General features: G+C 40.8%; 1 protein-coding gene across 2 annotated transcripts in view; it reads left to right on the top strand.

Moving 5' to 3' along the window:
• ZRANB3 (zinc finger RANBP2-type containing 3) overlaps positions 1 to 13,715 on the top strand; it is a 57,582-nt gene extending 43,867 nt beyond the window's left edge. Inside the window, exons 15-22 of one of the 2 annotated variants that reach the window (XM_075152732.1) lie at positions 497 to 588; positions 2,569 to 2,670; positions 7,807 to 7,949; positions 9,424 to 9,567; positions 10,468 to 10,861; positions 11,289 to 11,357; positions 12,127 to 12,258; positions 12,808 to 13,715. In XM_075152732.1, the coding sequence (XP_075008833.1) occupies positions 497 to 588; positions 2,569 to 2,670; positions 7,807 to 7,949; positions 9,424 to 9,567; positions 10,468 to 10,861; positions 11,289 to 11,357; positions 12,127 to 12,258; positions 12,808 to 12,906 (1,175 nt within the window). In that variant the 3' untranslated portion in view covers positions 12,907 to 13,715. The remainder of the gene's footprint in view (positions 1 to 496; positions 589 to 2,568; positions 2,671 to 7,806; positions 7,950 to 9,423; positions 9,568 to 10,467; positions 10,862 to 11,288; positions 11,358 to 12,126; positions 12,259 to 12,807) is intronic. The other variant, XM_075152733.1, reaches the window with a different exon arrangement.
• The last annotated feature ends 51 nt before the right edge of the window (positions 13,716 to 13,766 follow it).

The raw sequence follows: 13,766 nt of genomic DNA on the forward strand, positions 1-13,766 counted from the left end.
CCAAGCCTTTCCATACAACTCCTGAAGCAATACAGAGTTTTTGGCTGACATAAGAACTATGTCAAACTAGCAACTGTGAACCTGTATAGTTTTATTGAAACTTATGATGGCATGTACTTGTGTTCAGGACAGCCACAGGCGAAACAGATGATAGGTATAATTCAGGAGAAACAGAAAAATAAAATACACAAATATCTTAATAGCTTGCTGCTTGAGCTGTGTATCTTATTATGTTGTTCTGGAATTAGATACAGAGTCCTCATGTGGTATATGTTCTCCTGGGTTTTGTTCCATGATTGCTCATCATTTGAAGGAAAAAAAAAAAAGGAAATATTTACAATGTTCACACAAAATGTGCTTGCATAGACACCAAATTGGGGAATTTCACAAATAACTTCTTAAAAACATGTGTAATATTATTTTTAATGACTAACTAGACTGAATGAAATGAATGAAGAAAAAAACTTTCTAATGTCAACATTGTTTCTCTTTATAGGAGATGTAGATAAATCAGATACATTTCCAATATATGATGGGCTTATGTTTTGTGCAAGCAGAAATACTGATAGAATTCACCTCTATACAAAGGTAAACCTGAAATATGCATGTTTATTATCATTTTAAAATTACCAAGTAAAATGTTGTCCTATGAAACATGTATGTATTCTTTCATTTGCTATATTTTATATAAAAAGACCAGTATTTTTGTATTAGCTGGTATGTATATGTCTTGGTTTAACCTGGCAGGCAGCCAAATAACACACAGCCGCTCGCTCACTCCCCCCCACCCCGCCTCGGCAGGGCGGGGAGAGAATCGGAAGGGTGAGAGTGAGAAAAAACTCGTGGGTTGAGAGAAAGATAGTTTAATAGGACAGAAAAGAGGAAATCATAATAATAATAATAAAATGTACAAAATGAGTGATGCACAATGCAATTGCTCGCCACCCGCGTTGACCGAGAACCAAGTAGCGATCGGTACTTCCTGGATCACGCCTACCCTTCATATACTGAGCATGATGTCACATGGTATGGAATACCCCATTGGCCAGCTGGGCTGGCTGTCCTGGCTGTGTTCCTTCCTCCCAGTCTAGCTTGGTAGCTTCCTGGAAGGTAGTTGTCCTTGACAAGATACTTAGCAACAACTGAAAACATCAGTGTGTTACCAACATTCTTCTCATCCTAAATCCAAAACACAGCACTAGGAAGAAATTTAATTCTATCCCAGCTGAAACCAGGACAGTATAAAAATAAGGTAGTTTATCATTCTAGTTCTTTTTCGCAGTGGAATTAAGTAATAATTCCCTAGATATATAACTTCTAACACTTCTTAGCTTACAAAATGAGGTTAATACATCAGTTGTATGGTCAGATCATCTGTTAGAAATGCAAGTGATATTTGTTTAAGATTCCTTTATTTTATTGTAGTGTCTTACCACACAATATTTTTAATAGAAGAACACGCAAAATTAAAATAAAAATGACAGTGAATCTTGACAGACTAAGTAAATAAAATATTGTTATCACTTTTTCAGAAAGCTAGACGCTGGTGCTGTGTATAAGTCAGTAATTTCCTGAATAAAACACATTATCAATAATCTGCAGTCGTAATGGGAGTGCAGAAAGTAGCAGTTGGTAATTTGCCAGGTCATTTTTCAAGGGGGAATCAGGAGTTTCCAATTCCTTCTTTAAGGGATAGAAAAGTTCACTGAGAAGATTTCTTCAAAGCTAGTGAATGAGTCAGTGTATTCAGGTGCAACTGCAAAGCAGCACAAATAACTGCGGGCAAGTCTTTGAGATAATACATTTTTACTAGACTAGCTGATACAGCTGGGAAAAAGTCAAAGAAAGTGTCCTTTTATATGTGAAAACTTGTTTAATATACTTAAAATGTACACTGCTTCCTAGCTTCACACATTTTACTCTAAGACAAAGATGCATTTTGGATGGTATTTGGGCAACTGTGTATTGGTCTGGGTTTTTTTGGCTTGGAGCAGAATTTCATTATGCCAGATACTGCACAAAATCTTTCTGCTGAACCATGAGACACTGGGGAATTCTGCTTTGATTCCTTCTCTCGAATTTCTGTGAATCATCAATAAGTTCCTGGGTCATACGTACCCACTGGGACAACTTGTTCCTTTAAGTGGAGTAGACTTGTTCGGACATTTTAAAAAAAGAAAGTTAAGTATAATAAACAAGATTCTGATTTTAAATTGTAATGAAGTGACATTCTTCAGTCTACAATCATTCATTTCCCTTGGAAATTCAGTCAAGAGGATTATAATTTCAGTTTCTTAATTTAAGGCAGTTTGTGTGTCGGAACTATTTGCAAAGAAAAAAATTCAGGTATTTTCAGAGTTAAAATTTTCACCCTATGTACTTCTAAATATATTAATGTGAATCCTTGTTTCTTGCATCTGTGGTATTATCATACATCTGTGGCTTTTTTTTTTGTCCTGGAAAAATCTTACCTTAGTAGGAAGGGAAGATAATTCTCTTGAAATAGATATTTTTTTTTTCTAGATTGTGCTACATTGCATCTGTAAACAAAACTGTTTGCTTGTCTAGGATGGTGAACCACTGAATCATAATTTCATTCCATTGGACATACAGCTGGATAACTGGGAGGATTTACCAGAGACTTTCCAGCATAAACGAAATCGTTCATTGGTAAGAACAAATTCTACTGGCACAGTAGTGTAATATTTAATATGGAGTGCTTTGACTTATTTTTTTAAAATAAATGCAGAACACTTCCAGGCCTTGGGATTTAGGCACAGTTTCATCAACGCAAGCAGATCTTATAAATGTTGATGTGAATATTAATTATGCAGTCTGTTACTTTGGCAAATTATCATGCCTCCTGTTAACATTTCGGTAGATGGAATCAACCAGGCATCATTTAATTTCTCATTTACAGGATTAGTAACTAACATTCATAAGTCAACAAAATAGCATTTTAAAGGTTATGAATTAAACGGGGCACATTATGAATAAGAATGTGCTAGATTGTATCATAGCAGCAGTCCTGAGCAGGCCTCCACTCTCACTTCTTCCTTTGGTCTTCTAACAATGTTCCAAGCACAGCTCCACTGGGACATGTAGGTTCAGTTAATTCAGTAATAAAGATCACATTCATAATGGTGTTTGCGGAGAACATTAACACTGTAAACCCAAGTACTCAAGTAAGGAAATAGAGAATTTAAATTGGAAGTGCAATATTGTCTGCTTAACATAGTTTTCTTAACTGTTTTCTCTATTTAAAGAGAATTTGGAAAATCAGATTTTATCATGTGGAACAAAACTGATTCTTTTTGGTAGGTTCTCCAGCAAGGCTGGAGCTTAAATTCCTAAGACAGATACCTAAGATTCAACCAACGGTTTTGTGAAGCAGCTAATGAGTGGGTAACACAAATGTTGCCAAAGGATCTCAAAGCTATTCGTTAGACTGAAAAGACAAGTTAAGAATCCCGTGCTTGTGGGCAGGGGGTGGCACTGCCTTATGGAACTTCCTGTGCCTCAGCATTCTCCTCTAGATTAGAAGATCCGTATTAGTAAATGCTCCCAAAAAGAATCAAGGAATACCTTCTTGTTTCTGCCATTTCATTGACTTCTTTCTTGCTGCTCCGACTTTGAGGAAGTGAGACTCATCTGTACACTTTTACATTTGCCATGTAAAAATACTCCAAGGACAAAAAGGAAATCATTGCCATGTCATAATCTTGAAGTATGGAAGTTTGTTCCTGGATAAAGCTGAAGTCACAATTAAGTCCCTACTGCACAATGTATTTATTCCTCCCATAGTCCATGTTCAGAAACAGCGTGATACTCACTGCTATAGGTAGTTGCAGGTCAGTGAGGAAAAGAGTGGAAAAACAGAATGGAAAAAAAAAAACCACAACCCAAGCCACTTGTTCAGTTGTCATATTGTTACTCCCATTTATTTTCTGTTGTAGAGATGAGGGTGGGATGAAATAATTTTTCCCCTACACACATTCTAAAGCAAGCAGCCATGGTATAAATTCTAAATTCCTATGTAGGAACAGTTTTTCCTTCACTTCCTCACTGTCCTGTGGTTATAGTTATTAAGAAAATCAATTAATCGTACCAATCCTGTCAGTTTACTGCATCAAAGTTTTGGGGGAGGGGGGAGAGGGCGGTTGCGGCTTCCCAGCCTGTAAAAAAATATTAGATTCAGTACCAGAAATTAAGTTCTTTTGAGCCTCTTTATTTTATCATACTTTCAAATTCTAAATGCAAAATAAGGAAAGGTGATGAATATTATGCTCTGTTCTCAATTGCTTTTCTGGAATACTTTGTTAAACAGTTCATTAGTTTTTCCTCAGGATCCTGTGGTTGTGTCAATTTAAGATTACTGTGAAAGATGATGAATTGCAGGCTAAACTGCTCAAAACTGTTGCCCTTTGAATATTTTGATGGTAAAGCATGTCTCTACTTGCTAGTTAGATCTTTGTGTGCTGAACTGAAGTGCCACAGAAAAGAGGATGGCAGTATTGCCATGAAAACAGATGCGTAATTAAGGTAATTTGGTGATTGATTTCTCATGTCATTAATCACTAATTAATGCTAATGGGAGAAGTCTCACAATCACTAGCCCTTGTTCTTGTGGGGGACTTCAACTTACCAGATGTCAGCTGGAAACACAATACAGCAGAGGGGAGGTTCCTGGAGCGTGTGGAAGAGAACTTCCTGACACAGATGGCGAGTGAGCCAACTAGGGAAGGTGCCCCGCTGGACCTGTTGTTTGCGAACAGAGAAGGACTGGTGGGTGATGTGATGGTTGGAGGCTGTCTTGGGCATAGCGATCAAGAAATGATAGAGTTTTCGATTTTTAGAGAAGTAAGGAGCGGGGTCAGCAGCACTGCCACTTTGGACTTCCAGAGGGCAGACTTTGGCCTGTTTAGAAGACTGGTTGACAGAGTCCCTTGGGAGACAGTTCTGAAGGGCAATGGAGTCCAGCAAGGTTGGACATTCTTCAAGAAAGAAATCTTAAAGGCGCAGGAGCAGGCCATCCCCATGTGCCAAAAGATGAGCTGGTGGGGAAGAAGATCAGCCTGGCTGAACAGAGAGCTTTGGCTGGAACTCAGGAAAAAAAGGAGAGTTTATGACCTTTGGAAGAAGGGGCAGGCAACTCAGGAGGACTAGAAGGATGTTGTGAGGTTATGCAGAGAGAAAATTAGAAGGCCAAAGCCCAACTAGAGCTTAATCTGGCTACTGCTATAAAAGACAATAAAAAATGTTTCTATAAATACATTAGCAACAAAAGGAGTGCTAAGGAGAACCTCCATCCTTTATTGGATGCGGTGGGAAACATAGTGACAAAGGATGAGGAGAAGGCTGAGGTCCTTAATGCCTTTTTGCCTCAGTGTTTAATAGTAAGACCAGTTGTTCTCTAGGTACGCCGCCCCCTGAGCTGGAAGGCAGGGATGGGGAGCAGAATGAAGCCCCCATCATCCAAGGGGAAATGGTTAGCGACCTGCTACACCGCTTAGACACACAAGTCTAAGGGGCTGGATAGGATCCATCCAAGGGTACTGAGGGAGCTGGTGGAAGTGCTCACCAAGCCACTTTCCATCCTTTATCAGCAGTCCTGGCTAACTGGAGAAGTCCCAGTTGACTGGAAGTTAGCAAATGTGACGCCCATCTACAAGAAGGGCTGGAAGGAGAATCTGGGGAACTACAGACCTGTCAGCCTGACCTCAGTGCCAGGGAAGGCTATGGAGCAGATCATCTTGAGTGCCATCACGCAGAACGTACAGGACAACCAGGTGATCAGGCCCAATCAGCATGAGTTTATGAAAGGCAGATCCTGCTTGACTAACCTGGTCTCCTTCTATGACAAGGTGAACTGCGTAGTGGATGAGGGAAAGGCTGTGGATGTGGTCTACCCAGACTTTAGTAAAGCCTTTGACACTGTTTTCGACAGCATTCCCCAGAAAAGCTGGCTGCTCATGCTTGGACAGGCGTACTTTTTGCTGGGAAAAAAACTGGCTGGATGGTCGGGCCTAAAGAGTTGTGGTGAACGGAGTTAAATCCAGTTGGCAGCTGGTCACGAGCGGTGTTCCCCAGGGCTCAGTTTTGGGGCCGGTCCTGTTCAATATCTTTACCAATGATCTGGATGAGGGGATCGAGTCCTCCCTCAGTGAGTCTGCAGGCGACACCAAGTTGGGCAGGAGTGTTGATCTGCTCGAGGGTAGGAAGGCTCTGCAGAGGGACCTGGACAGGCTGGATCGATGGGCCGAGGCCAACTGTATGAGGTTCAACAAGGCCAAGTGCCGGGTCCTGCACTTGGGCCACCACAACCCCAGGCAACGCTACAGGCTTGGGAAGGAGTGGCTGAAAAGCTGCCCGGAGGAAAAGGACCTGGGGGTGCTGGTTGACAGCCAGCTGAACATGAGCCAGCAGTGTGCCCAGGTGGCCAAGAAGGCCAACGGCATCCTGGCCTGTATCAGAAATAGTGTGGCCAGCAGGAGCAGGGAGGTGATGGTGCCCCTGTACTCGGCACTGGTGAGGCCGCACCTCAAATACTGTGTTCAGTTTTGGGCCCCTCACTACAAGAAGGACATGGAGGTGCTGGAGCATGGCCAGAGAAGGGCGATGAAGCTGGTGAAGGGTCTGGAGCACAAGTCTTATGAGGAGCGGCTGAGGGAACTAGGGTTGTTTAGCCTGGAGAGGAAGAGGCTGAGGGGAGACCTCATCGTGCTCTACAACTACCTGAAAGGAGGTTGTAGTGAGGTGGGTGTTGGTCTCTTCTCCCAAGTAACAAGCAATAGGACGAGAGGAAGCGGCCTCAAGTTGCTCCAAGGGAGGTTTAGATTGGACATTAGGAAAAATTTCTTCACTGAAAGGGCTGTCAAGCACTGGAACAGGCTGCCCAGGGAAGTGGTGGAGTCACCATCCCTGCAAGTATTTAAAAGACGCATAGATGAGGCGCTTAGGGACATGGTTTAGTGGGCATGGTGGTGTTGGGTTGACGGTTGGACTCGATGATCTTGGAGGACTTTTCCAACCTTAATGATTCTATGATTCTGTTACTATAATTTTTATTACGTATGTTTTTCTGACACTGTATTATTGTAAAAGAATATTATAACCTCGAAGCAAGCATGTCAGTGATCCTGTTAAAATTTTACAAGTTGGAAAACTTTTGTGAGAAATGGACTAATACCTAGTGGAATTGAACAGCTCTGCCAGTTTACCTGTAGCTAAACCTTCCACACTGACATTAGGGGCTGTACACTGCAGGTTGTTAATCCAGTGTTAAGCATGTATCATAGGTTAGAGGCAAGAAGAAGGGTTGTTCGAAAACCCAATTATAAATGCCGTTCAAGTAATAGGAGTGAACTTTCCTTTTCTGAGAGGCCTGCTGCAACAGGGAGAATGGCCTCTGTAAGAAGAAAACTCTTTTGCATGTCTGTTTTTCCCATTGGCAAAGTCTTGCTTGCACAAGAAAGGTTTACCTGAGGCTTTATCAAGAAACCTTTCTCCTATCACTACACCTGAGATTAGTGAAGGCTATTTCTGGCCTTATTTTCTACCTTCTGGATCAATAAACGTAGCGTAGCAAAACCGTTATTTTGGACAATGCCAAAGCTGTCAGAGTTCTTCAGCAGGTGAGGGTGGGGGGTTGCAGCTTGTATGAAAAATGACTTGAAGGGACTGTTTCTGATAATACTAGCTGTTTTCATCTGGTTTTGAATGTATTAATTCATAGCACTCTTTCACTGTAATTAAATAGTTCCGTGTAATGCCTGTCGTGCTGCTGACAATAGCATTCTCTACCAGATACTGAGGTTTGTGAAAGAATGGAGTCATCTAACAGCAATGAAACAGAAGATTGTCAGAAAAAGCGGTCAGATATTTTGTAGTCCTACTCATGCTGCAGAGGAGTTGTCTAAAAAGCAGTCAGTGGTCAGCAGCACAAAAAGGTATGTGTTCTTACTTTTTCTTCATCTTACTAATGGCTGCAGGAAGTTTGATGTATTGAATGTAACTTTCAGCGGAATGATGCTGAGACTGTGAACTGGTGGTTCGATGATTGCTTGTCGCATAGTGACAAACGTAGGCAACCAAGCACATCAGTAAATCTGTTGGAAGGGAAGTGTCTGCTTCCCTGTCCGGCACTGTGCCGCATTCAGCAGCTGTTCTGGCTTTGCTGCACTGCATATTTAAACATCTGGAACTTGCCAGAGATTTTTGAGGAAAAATCATGACCTCAGGGACTTGAAAGAAAAGTAAGGTCAAAAAATCTTCTTGTTTTTCCCCACATGGAAGCAGGAATAAATCATTAGTTTGACATCAATGATACAACGCTTTATTCATAATTCACAGCCTACTCCAACCCTTCCTGATACTCATTTTTTCTTTAAGCAATTCTGTTCTCTGTGGATGACATTTCTCAAAACTATTGTTTTCCTTGCTGGGTGTCATTGAAAAGGGCTAGTGTTTAATCCTTGTTAAAATCTAAATTTATCTTTTTTCCACTTTCTTTCCTTTTCCTGATATGCTGTCTTCCCTGACAGACATTTGCAGCTTCAGTGTTCGCATTGCTCTCCACAAAACTTCTCATGCGTGCAGGTTAACGCACCGAGGTGCCTCTGCAAACTATCTAAAACCTTTTTATTTCTCTCAGTCCCTACTGTTAAATTCTCCAGTGACTATTTTGGCTGTAGGTAAGAATTCAAGTAAGTAAATAGAGTTTGTAATTCCAGTAATATAAGGAGAACCAGCAGGTAGTAAGTGTTTCTTAACCTGTTGCCCGATTGTTTCCTTGCATAAAATGTAGGAAAGATCTAACTGTGAACCGTGCTAAAAAATCTACTGTAACTACAGCGGTCGTCTCAGGTAGTATATAGGGTTTGCCATATGTATAGTACAGAGACGTGTACTTATGAGTTGTCTGAATAGTGGTTTTTGGAAGAATGATCAGAGTGAAGTGATTTTAAGAGTTTTACTTAAAAGCAGTGGTGTTTTCTAGGTTTTCACATTAAAATAAGGAAGTGAGTTCAAGCATAACTAATGGAGCAAGGAGTCCTCCAGAGCTTGTAAAGCGTCCTGTGTTAGCTGGAGTGTCAGTGAGACTTCACCTAACTGAAACAAAATGGCTTTCAGATTTCACTGTCAGGCAATATCAGATTGCCTTCATTTTCATATTGGTATATACAAAACAACTTACCTGTTTGCTGGCTAGAGCTCAATCTGGTTTTAGAAAAAGATATCTTATGTAATATGGAAGTATTATGGTGAAGTATGTTTTCCCAAACTTTACTTATTTCTCATCTGGGAAATGAGGAATGTTTTAAGAGAATATGTCGTACCAATCTTGCTGCAGCCAAGAGTGAATGTTCTTTGAGGGAGGTTGTTCCTTTTGTAGTACGCTGACAGAATTTTGAATTATTTTAGGTATGTCACCAAGGAGGATGTAGCAGCAGCTTCACTTAGCAAAGCTAGCAGCAGCGGGGGCAGTGTGCGCCTCATCTCCAAAGAAAGTGGGGTTTGTCTGAAGAATGAGAATGCTTCTGTTGAACTATCAGGTCATTCCACAAAGTAAGTTCTTTAGTGAAATAAGGTGATTAAGCTGTTTCTCCACAGATTTCTTTTTTTTTTTTTTAAGGTAGCAAAATTATTTGCTAAAAAGTGTTTACCTTGTTACAGTGTTTAGATAAGTACAGTGTTTAGATAAGAAACTTGCTGTATGCTAATAAGCTATGTTTTATTCTTATAACAATTTAGGTTACATCTGTTGTCTGCTGATATAGGTGCTAATTAACTGAGTCTGATTAAACGAAACAAAAAAATAGTTACATGATTCAGTTAAGGAAAAAAGAATGTTAGCTCAGGCCTGCTTGTGACGTCAACAGCAAATTGGGGACATCAAATTTTCTTCTGTTCTGCCTCAAAATTTAAAAAAAGGGAGAAAACAACGTGAAAATTCTGGACAGAAAATGCCCTTTTAAAAAATTTTATTAACAAGCAGTGTGTATCTTGCCTGGAGGTAAGCCTTGTTTAGGGTAGGAAATTGATAGATAGCCGTGAAGGTTGCGTAGAGAAACCAGGATGTTTCCTTTGACTTTTTTACTTCTGTTAAAGAGGGGGCTGAAATACTTTACGTTTATATGTGTACATGCCTGATAGAAACCACCATTTCTTTATAAATACAGCATTATTTCGGCTAATAATTCAGTGTACATGTGTAAATGTAGTAAGATGTGCAAAAGAAAAATCTGTCTGTTATATTCTCAAATTTTCTTTAAATGGAAACATAAACTAAGTAGATGATTTGCACTGTGCAGGTATCAGTCTGAGCAAGATAGTATTTCAACTAAAATTGGTATTTCAGAGCATAAAAGATATCTAATGGAAATATACAGTGCATAAAAAAAACTACTGAATTGTGTTGCTGAATTCCTCCTTTATTAACATCTGTACTTCGTTCTCTGCAAACAGGTTGCTTTCAGAAAACGGAAAAGGCCCGTCAGCTCCTCATTCAGAGCAGACGGACGGGGAAGGCTCCTCCCTGTCCAAAGGCTATTTGCAGGCCTTGGACAGCCAGGGGAACCCGCTCTGTCTCAGCTGTCAACAGCCAACAGTTCAGCTTGAGCCAGGCTGCCAGGCCCGTGCTTGGGACACGCGATTCTGCTCTCATGCCTGCCAGGAGGACTTCTCGATTCGCTCTAGTCAGAGCTACCTTAGGACTAAAGTGTTTGAAATTGAACACGGTGTTTGCCAGTTTTGTAATCAAAACGCCCAGGAGCTTTATCTCAGCATCAGAGATGCGCCCAAGAGTCAGCGTAAGAAACTTCTGGAGAGTTCTTGGATGAATCACCTTCCACTTGGGCAGGTAATAATACTGGGGTTTAAGCAGTAACAGCTAATCTGTGTTTTCCTCTAGCAGGTAGTTCAGAGAAATTCAAAATGTTCTTCTTACAGGTTTAAGATCGAAGGTTAACCTAGCACCAACAACGGAGTAAGAAAAAACAAAATCTTAAAAAGCCCCATTGTCTTCTAACACATTTTTCATTGCTAAAAGGCACAGGCATCAGAATTCAGATTCCTTAGGGATGAGAATATTGCAGCCAGATTTACTTGAAATGCACTTTGTTAACAAACTTTCTGGATATGGAACAATTTAAGAGTGGATGTAGTCTAGTAGTACTAGGTTGTTCCAACTTTGCAGAATGTTTGCTGGGAGCTTAACTGAAAGCCAGTTGTCACAGCTCCTCTCAGCGTAGCCTCAAAATGCATTAAAACTACCACTGTTCTTCTAGGGTTGTGATCGCTTCTTTGCTGATTTGAAGGCAGTGGAGCAAGGAGGGAGGACATTCCTACGTAAAGTGGTATTTTTATTCAGAAACTAAAATGCTATTTTATTTTCTGCAACAAAGTTGAAATTCTGCTTCAGAAGTTACTGGTTCTAAATTGTTGAAATAAATTCTGCAGACACCCATTTAAGCTTGCAAAAGAGAAAAAAAAAAAAGTCGTTTACCATCACTGGTCTGAGATCAGTTTTGTTGCTTGCAGATTTTTAAAATAAGGCAGTGCACATCCAAAAGACTGAGAAGCCTTGCAGAGTGGGGTTCTCCTACAGCCTCTAAGCGAACGGAACTCTGTGCTGTGTCCAAGTTACCTTTTTGAAAGCTGACGTAGGGTTTTATCACCTGAAGTTTCTCAATGCTCATTATTACAATTCCCATTGTCTCCATCAAAAACTTAAATGACAAATACCTTGTTGGGAGTCTGCTTCTTCAAGCTCTTGCACATGTTTTACTTCTGTATGTTTTTAATATCAGCAGGTGATATTGATAAAAGGACGTTGAAGATAACCTATTGTACCAATCAAGAAAACTGAACCTTTTATTCTGTCTTTCCTTGATCCACTGCTATGTGCTTCAGCACGCTGCAAACTAGGTGAAAACATGCTGACTAAAATTACAGTTGTTTGCTTGTCCAGTGGGAGTAACAAAAAAATGCTAACGCTTTCTTTCTTGTGATGAAAACTATGAATAGCTACTTCCCTGAATTACTTTCTTGATCTTACAGTAGAAGATACGTGTAGTTGAGAAGGAATATCTAACGCTTCCAGTGTCATGTCCTTTGTTACTGCAGTTGAATGAAATTATAACAAACCCGACAGAAGGCCAGTTCTGGCAGGTAGACCACATCAAGCCCGTTTACAGTGGAGGAGGACAGTGCTCCCTGGAAAACCTTCAAACGCTGTGTACGATCTGCCATAGAGAGGTCAGTATGGGATGGTCAGAAACCCTCACCCTCTCACGGGGAACGTATTTACCACATCACAGAAGTATTCTGGGCGCAGGGACCCCCAGAGGTAAGGCAGCCTGACCCCGGGCTCAGAGCAGGGCTAGCGTCACCGTCAGAGCAGGTTCCTCAGCACCACCCTGTGCAGTCCTGCGCCTGCCCGCCCCCAGGGTGTCTGCGGAATGCCCCGGGCAGGGCTCCCCTGGCTCCCACCCCTCCTGCCCCGCCTTCAGGCAGTGGAAGGCTGCAGTTAGGTTCCTCCTCAGCCCTGCTGTCTCCAGCTGAACAACCCCTGTGCTCCCTGCCTCTCCATCCCACAGGGTGAAGATGAACGGTAGCATTAGACTGTTACAATATAACAGTTTCCTCAGGACGTGGGAAAATGTCACCTTAATAAACATTTGCATTTTATTATGTTGTCTACTGCAAAATTAGACTGAAGTTTAACTGTGGGCTAACGCTTTCCATCGAGCACGCTGTTGCCAAGTAACGATACTCACTGAACAGACCTACCTGTCTCTTTTGCAGAGAACTGCCAAACAGGCCAAGGAAAGAAGTCAGATGAAGAGACGTTCTTTAGCTACAAAGTACGGCTGTGATATCACAAAATTTTTTGTGAAGATGTAAAATGCAAAGTACATTGTTACATTATAACTCAGAAACACAGTTTTCTTCAAGCGCTGATTAAAAAAAAAAATCTTTGTAGTCTATCGTGCTGTTGGTAGAGGGAAGAAAATATGGAATTAAAAGAAATCATCATTTATAACACTGATTGTCAGAGGGCTCTGGGTCAGTGCATTCAAGGTACGTGATCATGGTTATATTTTTATGACCCTGTGGTGTAAAGCTAAATTTCTGTGTGTAACCTTAGTGCAATTTTGAAGCATTACTGTTTTCCTGCTACAGTGTAGTTTATAGCTGCAAGAATTTAAGGAAGTTCTGTTGAAACGTCCGTTGGTCTTACAGGGTTCAAGTGTATTGGGGACATTATGGACCAAGAAGGTGATAAATTCTTTTCTTTGTTCACATATCACAGTTACTGGAGAAAATACAGGCTCTGATATCTATTATGACAAAAACAGCATGAGTGATTTGTCTTCTTCTAAAACTGCCTCATACCCACAAAACATACTAATAGCAGCCTTGGGAACGCTCTGACCAGCCAGGGAAGGCCTGTTGTTGGCACTGGGCCTGACTTGTAGGACTTCGGCATTTAGAATTAATGTCTAGTGAAGTCTGTTCTTACTTAAACAAGTGTGTATGAAAAACTTATTCGTGATAGGGAACAAGAAATATTACCAATTATCTCATCAAAGGTAGTTTCTGGCAAATGCTACAGGTGCATTATCCTTAACACGATTGCAGAATTGCTGGTTATTTTGGACTGTTCATGTGGCTTTCTTTATGGTTACTTCAAATAAATATATTTCTCTTTTTCCTGGTGATTTTTTTTTTTATGCTTTATCAGTCTCTCCCTCAGCCCTTAA

This window comes from Calonectris borealis, chromosome 6, assembly GCF_964195595.1.
Source record: "Calonectris borealis chromosome 6, bCalBor7.hap1.2, whole genome shotgun sequence".
Taxonomy (NCBI): Eukaryota; Metazoa; Chordata; class Aves; order Procellariiformes; family Procellariidae; genus Calonectris; species Calonectris borealis.